We start from the raw sequence: 16,710 nt of genomic DNA, 5'->3' as shown, positions 1-16,710 counted from the left end.
GAGCTGTTGCAATCTCCTTTCCTCATTTCTGAGATGTAATACAATCATGTAATAAAATTACTTTTTATGGTTTGATGCATCCTTTTTTTCACTGCAATGTTGGCTTTACATTTGGCACGTATGTTTGCATATATCAATATGTAGCACTAGAAGAAAACTATATATTCTTCTGTAAACTGAGGACTGCCATGCCAATGAGGAAGGACATCCTATTTGTGGATTTTCAGACAACTGTGCTGCAACAACAAAGTGTGGCATAAGTAGCCTGTGACCGGAGGGATAAAATATATTAGAGAATTAAATATGCTTTCCTATATATAGAGTGTGTATGTGTCCTTTTCTCTGTGACTGACAGGTGAAAATCCCCATCTTAACCGTCTGCTGCCGTGATGATAAATGCCACCAACATAGAGACAGTGATGCCACGGCCAGTGCTCAGGGTTGCTTCTAAAGACTCGATGCTTTATGTGCAGCCGGTTTAAAATGAATCTTGAAGTCATTTTACATCATTTTTCTTTTAGGAGAAGTTATGCATCAGTGGAATTTTTGATTTTTACACTAAATCTCCCTACATTAGGTCTGCTTGGGCCCTACCCAATGTTGAGTAAGAAAAACCATGAAGGTATGCTTTTACAGAAAACGATTATACACCACTGTGTTTATAATGGTACTTTGGGTATGTTCTAACAATATGTTTGGACTCTGAGGCAGACATTGTGGAAACGTCTATCGGCTTTTGTAATAAAGAAAAAATACCAGTCTGACCCTTTTTTGTTTGATTCTTATTAGCAAAGATATTCTAAATAGTTTTTTTTACACACCCCAACACTGGTTAAAATGTAACTAAAATGTTAATAGAAAAGGCCTCTCCTGAGCGCAGGTTTACCCTTTATTTTTGTAATGTGTCATAGTGACATCTACATGAAAGCCAGAACCCAAGGTTTCCCTGCAGAATGTTGCCCAAAGCATCACACTGCCTGCCGACTTGCCTTATTCCCATAGTACATCCTGGTGCCTTTTCTTCCTCAGGTAAACGCACATGAACTCGGACGTCTCTATGATGTAACAAGAATTGTGACTGTGACCAGACCACCTTCCATTGTTCCAAGGTCCCGTTCTGATGCTTACATTCCCAGTATAGGTGCATAGCATTGCAGGAGCTTTCGACGGTAGACAGGCGTCAGCATGGGCCCTCTGAACGGTCTCCGGCTATGCAGCTCCATAGGCAGCAAGCTGTGATGCACTGTGTGTTCTGACACCTTTCTATCATAACCAGCATTAACTTTTTCAACAATTTGTGTTACAGTAGCTCTCCTGTGGGATCGGACCAGACAGGGTAGCCTTCACCCCCCACGAGCATCAATGAGCCTTGGGTGCCTATAACCCTGCCGCTGGTTCAGTGGTTCGCCTTCCTTGGACCACTTTTGGTAGGTACTGACCACTGCATACTGGGAACACCCCACAAGACCAGTTGTTTTGGAGATGCTCTGACCCAGTTGTCTAGCCATCACAAATTGGCTCTTGTCAGCCACTCAGATCCTTACACTTGCCCATTTTCCCTGCTTTCAACACATCAGCTTAAAGAACTGACTGATCACTTGCCTCATACATGACGGCACCCTTGACATCTTTACGAAGATGCCATTGAAAGGAGATAATCAATGTTACTCGCTTCACCTCTCAGTGGTTTTAATGTTATGGCTGATCGGTGTATAATGATACAAAAAAATGGGAAAATGTCATTGACATCACTGTTTTATATCATTTAACATCCTCATTAATCAGATTAATAAGAATTTGATACTTACTACTCCCCTAACTAAGCACCCACCATTCTGTACGTGCTGGTGAAAGTGAAAGTTTTCCTGCTAATTCTAGGATTTATTGTAAATTGTTCACTGTGCTTAGTGCAAATACATAAGTGAGTCAGGTCTGAGTTGCAGTTCCTCTGGTATTTCAGCATATATATTGACATACCAGAGCTTATCACTTTAATGTTGAATTTTCTGTTGCCTTCTTTCACTACAGCACTAGGCCATTATGCAAATGAAAATAATCCTGAAGCTAATTGATGGTTCAAGTGCCAATACTGCTGCTGCATCTTATGAAAATACTCCGAACTTGCACCAGTTGAACAAGTACCCATTTGAATATGATCTGTGTAATTAGTAGTGCCATTAGTAACGAATACTAAATGTTTACATGGTTTGTATCCTACATTTTTGATAGGAATGTAGCCGCATATTGTTTCATCCTAAGCAATGCTCAAAGTTTGCTTCCACACCTAAGCTTATGTTTTCATAACGAGTCAAATTCTATAGTAATGATATAATAACGCAGCTACCTCTGTTCTGTGCTTCCAGATGGCAAGAATTTTACAAATAAACAGGGACCCCTATATATTCTGCTTCATTAATTGATACACAGTAACAGGCCTATTAAAAACGAGTGCGACTGAATGGCAAGCTGAACTTATAGGGCACATAATACATAAAATACTAATTACCACTGCGACTTTTAGTCAGAGTACTAAATCTTTCTACATCGATTATTCGGAACAGTTCGGCACTGCATACTAACAAAGAGGGTTATTTGCGCAATTAGTGCTCCTGTTTCACTTGGAGCATATCTTGTTTGGTTAAAGCCCAGCTGGTACCGCATGCACTATGGAGTCCGTGGGTTCATTTCAATTACATTCGCGTCTTTGAGGTTTTGGGTGGGGTGGGAACATGCCGCTGTCCGGGGTCCTGAAGTCATGCATATTCCGCGCTTACACCAAGAGCTGTGTACGTGTGCAATCCTCTCGGTGCCGTCGCGTTTGTTGCATCTGTGCATCAATCTCCATATCTAAGGTTAATTTAATTCTGTAAATACTGAGTGGTCCGTCTAAGGTGTTTTCGTGGAAAAACACATGATTGCGCACTCACACACGTGATATTCTGTGTTGAGAGAGTGAGGAGAAATATATGGAATGATCATCAAGCTTCCCCCCACGGCATCTTGTTTCGGTCCGAGTTGCCCTATAGCCAAGCATCCTGCAAGAGAAAAAGACCGCGGCTGGATCTATGAGCCCGCATCTGGAAACAACGTGTGTTTCGCACAAATACACCGAACGCCGGAATCACCATGCCATCCCCTTTGATTTGACGAGGTAGGCACGTTTGCTCACTTTGGTGGCTGTTTTGGGCGGTGAACGGCGCAGCCTGAAATAGATATGGGGGACAGAAAAGCGAACGACGGAGGTGAAAAAACAATCGGCCACATCAGTCTTACCGTCATTGCATTTTATTAGGGAGTAACGTTTCTAAAAGCTGTCGGTTTTCTTTAATCGTTTTTAAAATTACTTTCAACCCATAGGCCTACTGGTACTTGTTAAAAATGTTGCACTCGTGCACAAAAAATATTCACTCAATATAAAAAATATGTAAGTACGTCCTATCCAAATGTTACTCGTTTGACTTGACATGTTTTGTTAGAGAAGCATTGATCTTTGTATTGATTTTACGAGCAGCATGTTTGTCGTAAAGGGCACATATTGCGTACTGTTGCGCTTTTCCTTGCAAATGATACAAATGCGAAAAAATAATACGACGAGTAAAATTGCGCGGACGAAATGTGGACTCAGTTTTGCATGCAGTACGAAAAGCTACAGTATAATGCCACTGAATCTATGTTATCAGACTAAGTGACTAGGGCTCTGCTCCCCACTAAGTTCCGCCGGTTTCCGATGGAGAACTGTGGTCCTTCGTTGTAATGACATTATGGAAATTAAGACATTGGGTTGAAAATTAAATTGCAGTTTGTGCAGCAAATATTCGTGATTATCCTAATCATCAACAGTGCGTCCATAGCTTTGTATCACTAGCTCGAAAATGACCTTTGAATTAATCATTACTTGTTTTATGTGTGATTAGGACTATGATTTATTAATTATACCCACCGCGAATTGTACAGTTTCAACATTTTTAGATTTTATTTTATTTTTTCTTATTTATTATTAACCACAGTTTATATTTATTTGTGCATTTACATTTATGCATTGGTTATTCGGAACATTTGGGCGTTACTGATAAAAAAATGTTACTGTGAATTAAAAACACCAATAGCACCGAATGCAGTGCGCATAAATATAGCCATGTTTCCAGACTGTAAAGAAATGAATGAGTCTTTGAAATTAAAGCAAGTTCTGTTTATAACCTTGGATTCTGTGGCTTGCTAGTTACAATCCAAAGGGTATTATCTGTTGCACTCTTAAAGATAACTTTTATTAAGATGATACAAAAACACCATCAACAACAACGACCATATTAACAACAATAATATCTTTAAATGAATAACCAACTAAGCAACTTTTTGAATTTGTGCTTTTTTTTAAGATTGGTGTGCTTGTTTTAAAATGTAGCTATTGTGTTATTAAAAAGAAAAGCATTTCAACATTTGTGCAAAACGTTGCTCTTCATAATTTACCCAAAATGCACTGAGCTCCAGTGGAGAAGAGTGCCTGGTTTTCTGTAATTTTGCACTTTGCGCGTGCATATGAGGGTGTGTGCGTGAGTGTGCGCCTGAGCGTGAGACAGACGCATATCCAGCCCTGTCAGCAAGTGCTACTTGCACATGGGACCCGGCGCAGCGCTGAGCAAGGTTGCCTAGGGAATACCCGGACCAGAGCAGTCAAAGTAAACATGAGACTGGCGATAAGCGTAAACGTTCCCTCGTGGACACCTCAGCTTCTTTAATTAATATCCGCTCTGAAGACTCGGGGGGTCGGGGTGGGGGGAGGCAGGTGCCGTGGCCTCGCTCGCCTCTCTGGGTTACCGATTATGTTACATCGCAGTTAGCGAGGCGATCTACGGTCGGCGGTAAAATATGGACCTCGGAGCTTTACAGCCCATGACATTTACACTCATGTGTTTGGCAGATATTAAACAATGGCGCGTGGTTTGATAAGTAAAATACCTTAAGTACACATCCGGTTAAACAGGGCACCCTTTCGTACAGGAAGCAGCCTCGCTGTGGCTGATGTTAAAAACAGCCTCGGTGGTTGGAAAAAAAGGTCATTGGTTTTAAAGGGCTGATTCCCCAACTCTATGTTTCCTCCAACTAAGATGTATGAGAACCGTTAAGTATACGTGTTTGTATAACTGGTATGTGTGAACCGTATTTTAATAAATACCAGATGTCCCCAACAATGTAATAAAACTCTGCTTTTTTTCACGTTGTGGGCACCATTTTTCGTATCCCTACAATGTCTGTGAACGTAATCAAAAAAGTAAAAACGCCTAAAGTCTCGTATATTGTTTGGTTTCTATTGGTTAAGGTTAAGGTTTGGATAGGGGTTAAGGTCATCATGTTGGGATTGGAGTTTTCCGCATAGAAATGAATAGATCGTTCCCACAAAAGTATACAATTACAAACCTGTGTGTGTGTGTGTGTGTGTGTTTGTGGATTATAGATACATGATGGATGGGCATTACACAGGGGTAAAATCTGAAATCTAGTTTTTTTCAGAACTCCCATTTAGTTTCTGTGTCTCACAGTAACTTGCAGGAATCTAAATCGTCAAAATGATGTTACTGTGGCTGAAATACAGTAAAATATGCACTGTTGATTTTAACTCAGTGTCATTGCTTTGAGTAGTTCAAACTCTCCAGTTACTTTACTCATTTGTTTACCCATATAAATGTCTCTTAAGTTCACACAGCAGTATCCCATGAGAGTAGGATTTCATTAATTTATTTTGCCTTAATTAGATGGTTTCTCCAAAGTATTCCCAACTGCTGATTTAATTAATTGGAATTCAGTGTAAAATGCACATATGCCTTTGATTGGAACCTGGAGGGGTAATTGTAAAACCTTGGTAAAATTCCCCTTTAGGTTTTGGAATTTGTCTTGTACAAAAAATTTCTGAAACTATTATAGAAATTACAGAATATTATAAAAAGAACTTACAGAATATTTTTACTCTAATTCCCTGGTAGGTGTACTCATTTGGGCATTTTTGATACAAAAATTATTTTATATCATATCCACAAATAATAAATTGTAAAATCTATCTATGAGAGAAATTTCTGTAAATGTTCTAATGTCACTGGTTAAGTTAAAGCTGAAACAGAGCTGTTATTCACGTATGAGTACAAAGATAAACAAATTATCATGGAAGACGACCTGCATCAGATGCAGATAAATTATTCATTAGGCAGTTATTTCTGTTATATTATTCGTTTCTTTCTCAGAGGATGTTTTCATTCAAAATATCTTACAAAGGCTTCAGTTTACCAACAAAGTCCACAAAAGACCAACAAAGGCTATGTACTTTCATTAAGGCAGTGGGGTTGCATCAGAAGCGTCTGCACCTATACCATGGAGACCTGAAACGCGGAGTCTGCGTGTGGCTGAGCTACGCTACCACTATAGTATGTAGGGTGACCTTCCACAACATCATTTATGCTGTCTTTGACAGTTAAGATTTGGATCATTAATCTATGGTACAACAGCATCTTACCTCGGAGTCAGAACTGCAGCCAACTGCAGTTACGCCTGAATAGGTGCCTTTTTGTCACAATGAGGAGGACAAAAATGAGGAAAAAAAACTAGATTGAATATGTTTATTGTGTTTCATAAATCTGAAGTGAGATGTCCTTCTACCTTTTTCTGCAGGTCCTGTTCAAAACAAGAAGAGAAAAGATGGTGTATGCCCACTCGACGGACACCACAAAGCCGTCTCTGCAGTCTACTGCCAGCACTACTTCAGTGTTCTTCAACTCCAGTGAGGGGGACAATGCGACCCCCTGGCCCAGTGTCTCGAGCCTGCCTGACTGCCCCCGACAGGGTTCCCCCACCATTCCCAGTCCTAATGGCTCCCTCCCCTCATACACATTGTTGCCAGGAGAGGCGGTCCCCCTTGGCCTTGCTCTTGGAGCTGTCTGGCTGGTTTCGGTGTTCGGCAACGCCTTGGTCTGCCTGGTCATCCACCGTAGCCGCAGGGCCCAGTCTACCACCAACTACTTCGTGGTATCGGTGTCATGTGGGGACCTGCTGATGAGTCTGGGCTGCACCCCATTCACTCTGCTGCAGGTGGTCTCCGGACAGTGGCCGTTGGGTAGTGGCCTTTGCAAGGTGGTGCGCTACATCCAGTACTTGACCCCTGGCATGCAGAGCTATGTGCTGCTGTCCATCTGCCTGGACCGCTTCTACACTATCGTCTACCCGCTCAGCTTCAAGGTGTCCCGGGAGAAAGCCAAGAAGATGATACTGGCGTCATGGACCTTCAACGCAGCACTCGTGTCCCCCTGTTTCTTCTTCTATGGTTCATCGATGCACAGTCACTGTAACTTCTTTCTCCCGGGCAGCTGGGATGGCATTCTCTATGGCGTGGTACACCTGCTCTTTGGTTTCCTGCTGCCTGTTGTCCTCATACTCCTGTTCTACCAAAAAGTGGTAAAGTACATCTGGAGGATTGGTACAGATGGACGCACAGTGAGGAGGACAATGAACATTGTCCCCAGGACTAAGGTCAAGACCATTAAGATGTTTCTTTTGCTCAATGCTGTCTTTCTTGTAACCTGGATACCGTTCTACATTGCCCAGCTGTGGCACCCCCGTGAAGATGGCTCACAGCAGGGCGCGTCTTTCTTCATGGCCATCACGTTGGTCTCCTTCAGCTCCTCTGCCTTCAAACCCACGCTGTACTGTGTTTACAATGCTAACTTCCGGCGGGGCATGAAGGAGACCTTCTGTATGTCGTCCATGAAGTGTTACCGCAGTAATGCGTACACCATCACCACAAGCTCCCGGATGGCCAAGAAGAACTACGTGGGGGTTGTGGAGATCCCCGCCCTGGCACAGCACAGGTCCGTCACCAAGGAGTCTGTCTACAGCACCTTCGACCGTGAGGCAAAGGAGAAGAAGCTGGCATGGCCTATCAACACCAACCCACCCAACACATTTGTGTGAGTGCAGTCACAGACTCAGAATAAAGGTTTGCAAGGATCCTCTATGCTTGCCATTGCACTGCTAGAGATTCTACCCCTGTCCATTTTCATTCACATCTATACATTTCTACAGTCTACAGGTAAAAAGGTAAATAAAACACTGAATCAGGTTCTGCTGGAAGTTGGCAAGGCACAGCCTAGATATTTCTTGAGCTAACAAGCTATGGGATTTGGTATTAGCTTAGCAGGAGTGTTTATTTTCAGAAGCAATTCAGGCTGAGTGCTTTGCTCATGGCCACATCACCCACTTCCCACAAACTTCAGAACACAAGTCCAGTTTCCTCACCACAAAACCACTTTCTGCTGGGCTGGTATCTTTGGTCTTCGTCGATCGTAATTGAGCTCATGTTTTTTTTCCCACCCATGGATAATACCATCTCTAGCTACTTACGGAGGGGGGGGGGCTCACTTTTATATTAACAGAGCAGCCACTTGTGTGACCATGAGCCGTCATCCCCGCTGTCCGTCTCTCACAGTTGTGTATCACTGGCACCTGCACTTATATGCATCTGTGAACATGACCATACAGGCCTACAGACGAGAGGATGGACATTATAGGAATCTTTTTTGTAGAAGCAATTTTACACGCACTCATTATGTAAGTCTCCCATTGGACAAAAAAGAATAAATAGATTATCTTCACGAGGGCAGTGTTGCGTGTTGTATGCATTGATGCTGTATTGTTCTGCAGTGTGAATGGGCAGTGCTTAATGCATGTGTATGTATGTGACGTGGCACACACTGGAAAATGAGGCTACCAGAAAACCACCGTGTAACTCAAACCCTGGTCAGACGTATGTCAAAAAATTCATGCCGCAAACCCAATTTTATATATATAAAAAAACAAATACAATAAATAAATACAATAAATTTGTATTTATTCCAAAGTTGAACTCAAATTAATTTTAAGTTGAATTATATTGCGTTCTGCGTTTGAGGTGGCGGAGCACAGCTAAACTCCGGCACAAAATAAGCACTGTGGATGTGTAGAATCACTGCAGATTCTGCTCTGGTACCTCTGCAGCAACATGATTGGTCAAACTCCCATTGCAGCTCATTGGTTTATCCGTATAGCTCTGGGCCAACACAAACCATGTCAACCCACAACACGCATTCTACCCCTTGCTTCTAAAATAGCTATAAGGGGAATGCAGCTTTCATACAATGGCGCTGAAGCAAAAAATGAGTACAAGTGTAGAATATAAATGAACTGCTGGTTCTCCGCACGTGCTTTGGCTTACTCTAAAGCAGCCCCCAAGGTCCAGAAATAGCAGAAAGTGCACGGTGCCAGCAGCCACCGGAACCGCAGTGGAACCCATCAGCCTCAAGATGCACCTACCTATCAGCACGCTCACATTCTCAAGCATAGGAGTTTCCCTCAACACAACGAAAGCAAAACGGGTTCCTCAGGGTTTACGGCTGTGTTAACAAAGGGCCTGTATTGTTTTCAGCACAGCTGTAATGTTTCATTTGCATTTCTTCGTATTAAGCCAGCATTTACATTTCAGCTGGACAAATGGGGCAGCACTTTGTCCGGAAAAATCCATCTAAATGCCTGCAATCAGTATTGTTTGTAAGTGAAATGTGTCACTCAATAATTTATTACATTAAGAATGAATCTTGACAATGTCCAGATTCTCAGACATTAGGCTCTAGGTGCTGTGCTGTTCTTCCCCCACCCCCACGTATCAGCCAATAGCAACGTTTCTCAATAAGGGTCGTTGTGTAGGATGGAGATGATTGGACAAGAGGGTGTCAGTTATACTGCAATCTGCATAAAGGCTGTATACCCTAGTGAATCAGATGTTATTTTTCTCCACTAGCAGACATTTTTCTCCACCAGAGGAATGAGGAAAAGACTAATTCTTGCAACAGGAATGTGTAAAGTCCTGCAGTCCCATCATAAAAATTAGGCTGAAGAATTTGAAGTTTCAGGCAATTCATGACCAGTCTTGAAAGTTGTAATTCTTCAGAAAATCTTCCTGAAAGCTTCTTTATGCATTTGCAAAAGAGTATTTTTTTCAGAATCCTAATGTATAATCGCTGTTCTATATGGTCCTGAGCATTTGAAATTTTTTGCAGTTGGTCATGCACAATGACAACATATTTGCCAACGCTATGCATACCTAGACGAACATTTAAATGTACGAACATTTAACATGGTTTCTTTATTTTTTAGGAATGTGATCACAAAACAACATACAACATGGATTTTTTTTTAAGGGGATGTAAATAAATATACATAAATTTAACTACAGAGTCCAAACTTAGTGATACAATTAAATTAATCAGTCAAAAAAAATAGAATTGGGGGGACCAGAAAATGCCCTTAGATATCAATCACTTCGAAAAAAGGGCCAAAAAGACACAGCAAGATAAAACAATATGAGACAGCAAGAGTGAAACCTTTTGGAGTACAAACATAACACACACTCACACGCACACACAATCCTTCAAGGACACTTTGGCATTTCCCCATTACCCCATATAGCATGATAACCCCGTTTTTAAAACATAGTTTTAACATCTGTTCAGTTCTCTGGAGAGGAAATAAATAAATAGCATCAAATCTGGGGGATTTTTGAACAGACAAGCATGACGAAACCAAAAGAAAGAAATGCCAACTGAGAGCTGCTCCCTTTCTTCAGGCCCCATGCAGCTTAGTAGTTATTGCCACTTATTACCACAGAAAATAGGTGCAAGAAGCGTCTTCACCCTTCCTTTTGGATCCCAGCTGATCCCATCTCTCTCTCTCTCTCCCCCCATCATTTTTTATTACAAATACAACGCTGATGAACAACGAGATCTTATTCTGACAAAAAAATAACCAGAAGCTTAACTTTTTTTTTTCCAAAATGATTTGGTTCATCAATAGCTAATGCGAAAAGGATTAGTGTGCACGCTACAGCACGTAGCTTTTAGCTGTGTTGAGAGAGCACATGCGCGTAATGAAACACAGGGAACGTTCGGTCACGGTTAAAGCTCCTTTTTGAATAGTACGATCACAATGCCTCTGCATCGTAAGTCCTTAGAAGGTTAACAGTGAGCTCATTTGTACAAATATATACATACATGAAATCAGATGGAGGGAAACCTTAAAACGCATTTAGTGCAATTTATAGTAACATAACATAGAGAACACAAAAACAAAGGCTAGGGAAAAAATATATCAGCGATCAATCACAGTTATTACCCATTTTCTTTGTTAATTCAGTGTGTTCTTCAGTTCTTGGGCATATCTCTTTTGGCACTCAAGCAAGTGGATCATCTCATCAAAGTGTATTTTTTTTCTAAAAAAACAAACAAACAAAAAAAAAAACACAAACCGACCTCTCGTCCTTGTGCCAGTAAAGGACAATAGTCCATACGTGAAGCGGGGGGTCACAAGGACGAGAGGCTGGAGCCCTGGACCAGCGGTCGTGCTCGCATTAAGGTGACATAGAAGTATGGCTGGCTGGCTCTGGTCATTCCTCCTCTACAGAGCAGGCCTGCCTTTTATAGGTGCGTTTGTGCCTTCATCACTGATCCACATGTACCAGCGGCCTGGATTTCAGATTTCACACACGCTCGACTGCCCCCCACACATACTGAAGACAGACTTCCTTTCAGTGAGTCTAATAAAAACAAAATAATTGCATGTCTGCTGCTTGCGTACCTCCTTGGCCTTTATAAAAATAAGTTCTCCTTCCACACCTATTCAGCAAGAATGGACTTCTGGACAAACTAGGTCACCACTGATTTAAAACCTCATACACATCATTTATAAAACAGCTTCCACAAAGTTTTCCAGAGAATGGACCACACTACGGCGAAAGGTTTTCATTCCTAACAGGAATATAGCTAGAGTTGTCTACTTATAATAGCAAAATATAGCATCCGTTAGCAGATTTAGTCTGCCTTCCACATAAAAAATTATCATTTCTATGATACAGAAGCCTTATTAGCATACAAATGCACACAGTGATAGAGAAAACATAAGGTAAAAAAACAGGCTAACAGTAAATTTACACATCTTTACAAAGTACCTTCATTATCGCATGCCCACTCTTTTATATCAGTAATTTCAAACAACGCAGCTTTAACTGACTAGTCAACTTACATCCAGCTCCTACAAATATCGTAACAGAAACCTGTGCAATATACAAATTCTACAGTGCAAAAAGAGACTACTGTGAAAAACACACGCAAAGGCAGAGTTTTCACTGTCACCTCAAAGGCTTTTGCTTGCATTTGTCCACCCTAAACCAACTTACTCTGCCCGTTACTGGCTGTGTGACCCTTTCCATTCTTAGGAGGCTTGCTGGTGCTTTGGGATGTCTTCTGCTCATCTCCCGTCAGCAAGGCCTTGATTTCGGACGGGATCTTCCCCTGGTCCATCGCGGAACACCACTGCTTGTACTACCACACAAACACGAGGAGAGAGAATATTCTTTGAAGGCAAAGCCACTGCGGAAGCGTCACAGGAATTCATGCAGAAATTGATCGTTTTGGAGGTGCTTTCACATAAGATTTGGAAAATCATATAATTCTAAGCCAAATCTCTCTCTTCTAACCTCAGATCAGCATCCAAAAATGTATCCAAAAACACATTTGGATGAAGGAGTCTATCAAGTGTGTAGGTGGTTTCAACATTGGTAGGGACCAAATCAGCCCTGAGCCCCCAGCTCCTTAAACACACATGGTACTCCCACAATGGTAGCAGATATGTCCCTACTATCCATACCCAAATTGACACCCTTGGTGTGTATCATTCAAGTGTGATATACCAAGACTGCCATCCTTGCTCAGTCCTACCATCTCCAGCTCCTCCCGCAGCGCACAGATGGCCCTCTCTTTGCTGGACACCAGCTCCTCCAAATACTGGTAGCGCAGCTTCTTGCGGGCCCGACACTCCCGTGCGCTCTGCCTGCTCCGCTCCAGCTTGGCCTTCAGGTCGATTTTGGCCGGTTTGCGTCCACGCTTGCCCGGCTTCTTCACTTTGCCACCCACCATCTGCAGCAGGCACAGGGCTCGTCATGTGCATTTTCCAACTTTAACTGTAACAATTAAGGTTTCTGCTCTGCAGCCACCGGAAGCATCAGATGTCTCCAACAGCTCTACTATTTTTGGCTGAAAAACAGCGCCGTTGAAGAAGATAGCGTTTTGATTCAGTTTTGCACGCTTGCAGCTATATTAGCGGCTCCATCTAAACGCACACGACTTTCCGCGAACCAATGTTTCAGCAGATCTCAGCTGTGCTATCTGACATGTACTGCAAAATCCACATCTAATACACGAAAGATCAGGTAGTGAATTTATGCAGATCCTCTAAAGCCAACGGCCTGATCTATTACACTCCGGACTTAAACCAACCCCGTCAATTATAAGTAGGTCGGTAATCGGCCTGCATAGCTGCCTTTATTTTCTTACCTTGCTGTCGTCCATTTTGGACTGCTCCGGCAACCAAACAGATAACTATTCCGACAAAATGCAACAATGACCAGCTGAACTTACCACGTTTGGCTTATAGGAGAACAGCTTATCTTTTACTTAACGCTCACAAATATGACACGTAAGATATACGATATAACAGGCTGCTTCTTGCATGTCAACAACATTCCTCGCAATCCTTTTATTGTATCTCGTCACTTCCTGTTATGACACGTCACACAGGTCAAGCACTCTCGGATTTATGGGTATTGGAGTTTTCCGTTGCATGCTGGAAACGTTTCCCATTCCTCCAGTATCAAACGTATTAAGCAAAAAGGCGAATTATATACGCTGACGATGGTAAAATGGAAATTGCGTCTCTTATAACTGATTTGGTTCTCTTTTTTATTGGCAAACTAGACTCTTTGATATTTAAGTTGTTCATTTCTAATAAAAAAAAAATTCTACAACGCCTGATAAGAATTTGTACACAACATAGTATAACCGTATACATTGCTTTATACAAGTTAAAGTCTTATTATGAAATAATGTAAAATTCATGACGACAATTTTTATTCGAGATGAAAGTCACACCTGTTAAAGTGATAGCACCCCAGATGTCTTATAAATATCGATGCATGTGAGAAAAGGCTGGTCAGACGCTCTCTGAGTGGACCTTTCACAAGGGCGAAGCAGTCTGATGATTGCCGTGGTAAATATGGCTACAGAGTACAATAGAGTGCATTGAGAAATCTCACAGGCATCAGGGCACAAACATCTGGCAGGAAAACAACAGCCCACCATTGTTGTGGGAATATTGGGACGGAGCAGAGGTAGGGAAACTGTGGGCAAATCATGTGAAATTCACGAAATGTTTTGGGTTCAGTGTGGCCCACAGGTCTGGCCCTGGAAGTCACGCTGCCCATCAGACAGAAATGCATGTGCTATAATTTTAGTCATGTTTTCAGATTCTTATTATTTTAAATAATCTTTTTTAATTTGGAAAAGAATCTATTAATGTCATAACTTCACGTTGGGAAATTCCATCTGATTCTAAACCACAGAATACATCAAATCATTAATTGTTTGCCCACCCATCCAGGGTGGACCCCTGCCTTGTGCCCTGGAATGGACTGACTTCCTATCCAGGGTTCACCCATGCATGGACAAGACTGCGTTTTTTCTCCCTGGGTTTCCTCCGGGTGCTTTGGTTTCTACCAGTGATCCAAACACATGCAGTTATGTGAACGGTTGCCTCTCAGTTGCCCATAGTTTATGAATGTGTGCGTGTGTGTTTATTGGCATCGTGCCCAGGGTGCTTTTATGCTAGTGATACATGTCCTGTTATCCTGGGCAGCAAAAGTGCTTCGAAACCACAGAATCTGTTGCTTAATGAAATGTTTTACCATTTAACAAACATTTTAACATGACCAGATTAACACCTTGCAGTGTTTAGCTTGACCGCCCCTAGCTGTCCTCCATAATATTTCGACTGGAAAGTTTCTTACAATGCGGTCACCATTTGTCTGTAATTCAAAGAATGCAGTCCAGGTGAGGTAGTGCCTTCCCTGTTACATGACTATGCAAGAATGTGCCTTCCAGTGCGCCTCAGTTTATGAGATGCCTGACATCTTTATCAATGTAAATGGATAAGCAATTCAGTAAACACACATATGGCCGTGCAAATTGACATAAAAGTTGGTTTATATACATCTATGGTGTGTGTTTATTGGACAGCTATATAGACTTTGTTGTAGTTACACTGTTTTTAAAAAACATATCACAGATATAATGTGACATGCAGTAAAAATCCTTGGTGGCTTAATGGTTAGGGACACACACTTGTAATTGAAAGATTGCTGTTTCAAATACCTCACCAGCAAAGTACCACTGAGGTACCATGAGCAAGGTACTGCTCCCTGGGTGCTGAATCAGCTGTACCCTGCTGTGACATATGTGTTAAATGCAGAGAACATGTTTTGTTGTTGTGTGCTATGGTGTGTCAGCAATAACAACTAATCAATTTCTCTTTAAAAAACTGACTGATAGGGTCCATCTGCATCTTGCACAATTTACAGGTGTTGTCTGGACAGGTCTGGATACTATGTAGACAAAGTGCTTGCAAATTTTACTGAAATAGCCTGGAGACGTTATCAAAGAAGGTCACAGAGTTTGGGAAAGAAAACTTTAGTGGCCTGTGATGGACTAGCCTCCTGTCCACATTCCTCTGTTGCAACCCTATTGTCAGGCATAAGCACACTGAGGCCTGAAAATGTTTTTTGACGATGGGCGAAAATTTAGTTTTCTGGCTTTACTATTATGCAGAGATTCAGACATATGACTTTAGTGACATGAAAGTTTACCTTGTATTACTGAGATGATATCTTGCTTGATTTTAAGTGACCCCGGTACAGGTGGAATTCTTCTAGAAAATCCCAGTAGCTGAAAACGTTCCCTGACAAACTGGGGACTCAGGAGGTGTGTTTTCCATGCATCCCCGGAAGGCATCTGCCAGTTTGCAGTTTTGGATGTTTTTCTTTTTCATTTTCCTGGAACAATGTTAGATGACATGAAAATCAGTGTCTTTTGTTTAAATCATGGTACACAGGTGTTAGAGGAACACATTGTCTGGCAGACAAGTGCCACACCGGGCCGGCTTTGCTGGTATGTAAGGCACTGTTCAAAGTCACTGTGTGTTGCCTTAAAATGCAATACTAAATGCAATAGTAATTTATGCTCTATGAGTCTCATTATGGAAACAAGGGTAAATGAGTATTGTAAAGTTAACATTTAATTTTACCAGTAGTATTCTAAGAGTCTGATATTAAATGACAAGAGATTAAATATTTCTCATTCACTTAATGTACTTCCTTAGCAAACTATTACTGAAGTGTACACAACTTTAAGGAAAAAACACCCTAAACGATGGCATTTCAAACTATTAAGCTCATTAGAGTTTAATCCTTAAACAAAGAACTGAAAGGCAACCGTTGGCAACAAATATATAACAAAACTAGTATGTCGATTAATTTCGTAACCTATATATGTTCTGCATGGTTCCCATACTGGTGGGTTCATTATGTATGACAAATATTCCACGCATCCGACACATTTTTGTTTTTCTGTTGTTACATGCTGCCATATGGAGGGAAGCTGAAGCCCACAACAAATTTAAGAAGCCCAGGCTGCGAAGGGTTAAAGGGGATTTGGCTCCGGCCGAAGCTGGAAACTTTCCAAACAAGTGCGGTCACAGCGAGCAGGTCATTAGAATAGCGCTTTCCGGGGTTTCTGCCGCCGCTCCGCCCCGGCA

General features: G+C 41.7%; 2 protein-coding genes across 5 annotated transcripts; one reads left to right on the top strand and one right to left on the bottom strand.

Moving 5' to 3' along the window:
- Positions 1 to 2,821: 2,821 nt before the first annotated feature.
- Positions 2,822 to 8,633, top strand: LOC125750429 (probable G-protein coupled receptor 19). Of its 3 annotated transcripts, none has more exons than XM_049028239.1 (2): positions 2,822 to 3,151; positions 6,658 to 8,633. In XM_049028239.1, exon 2 carries the CDS (start codon positions 6,685 to 6,687, stop codon positions 7,951 to 7,953), a length of 1,269 nt encoding a protein of 422 aa, XP_048884196.1. In that variant the 5' UTR covers positions 2,822 to 3,151; positions 6,658 to 6,684; the 3' UTR covers positions 7,954 to 8,633. The 3 variants fall into 3 exon arrangements, with proteins under 3 accessions (XP_048884196.1, XP_048884217.1, XP_048884206.1); XM_049028260.1 differs by lacking the exon at positions 2,822 to 3,151 and adding an exon at positions 3,234 to 3,424; XM_049028249.1 differs by lacking the exon at positions 2,822 to 3,151 and adding an exon at positions 4,575 to 4,676.
- A 1,507-nt stretch (positions 8,634 to 10,140) lies between these two features.
- On the bottom strand, positions 10,141 to 13,635 carry crebl2 (cAMP responsive element binding protein-like 2). Of its 2 annotated transcripts, none has more exons than XM_049028273.1 (3): positions 13,485 to 13,635; positions 12,786 to 12,983; positions 10,141 to 12,389 (listed from the first exon to the last, which is right to left on the bottom strand). In XM_049028273.1, exons 2-3 carry the CDS (start codon positions 12,981 to 12,983, stop codon positions 12,231 to 12,233), a joined length of 357 nt encoding a protein of 118 aa, XP_048884230.1. In that variant the 5' UTR covers positions 13,485 to 13,635; the 3' UTR covers positions 10,141 to 12,230. The 2 variants fall into 2 exon arrangements, with proteins under 2 accessions (XP_048884230.1, XP_048884227.1); XM_049028270.1 differs by having other exon boundaries at positions 13,401 to 13,632.
- Positions 13,636 to 16,710: the final 3,075 nt, after the last annotated feature.

This window comes from Brienomyrus brachyistius, chromosome 1 (genome assembly GCF_023856365.1).
Source record: "Brienomyrus brachyistius isolate T26 chromosome 1, BBRACH_0.4, whole genome shotgun sequence".
NCBI lineage: Eukaryota > Metazoa > Chordata > Actinopteri > Osteoglossiformes > Mormyridae > Brienomyrus > Brienomyrus brachyistius.
The sequence above is the reverse complement of the archived record's forward strand: the minus strand, read 5'-3'. Positions and strand labels throughout refer to the sequence as shown.

Coding starts and splice junctions, on each gene's coding strand:
- LOC125750429 (XM_049028239.1), top strand. CDS start 6,685: ATGGTGTATGCCCACTCGACGGACACCACAAAGCCGTCTCTGCAGTCT.
- crebl2 (XM_049028270.1), bottom strand. Junction 12,390..12,785: donor TGCGGGAGGAGCTGGAGATG/GTAGGACTGAGC, acceptor TTTGTGTGGTAG/TACAAGCAGTGGTGTTCCGC.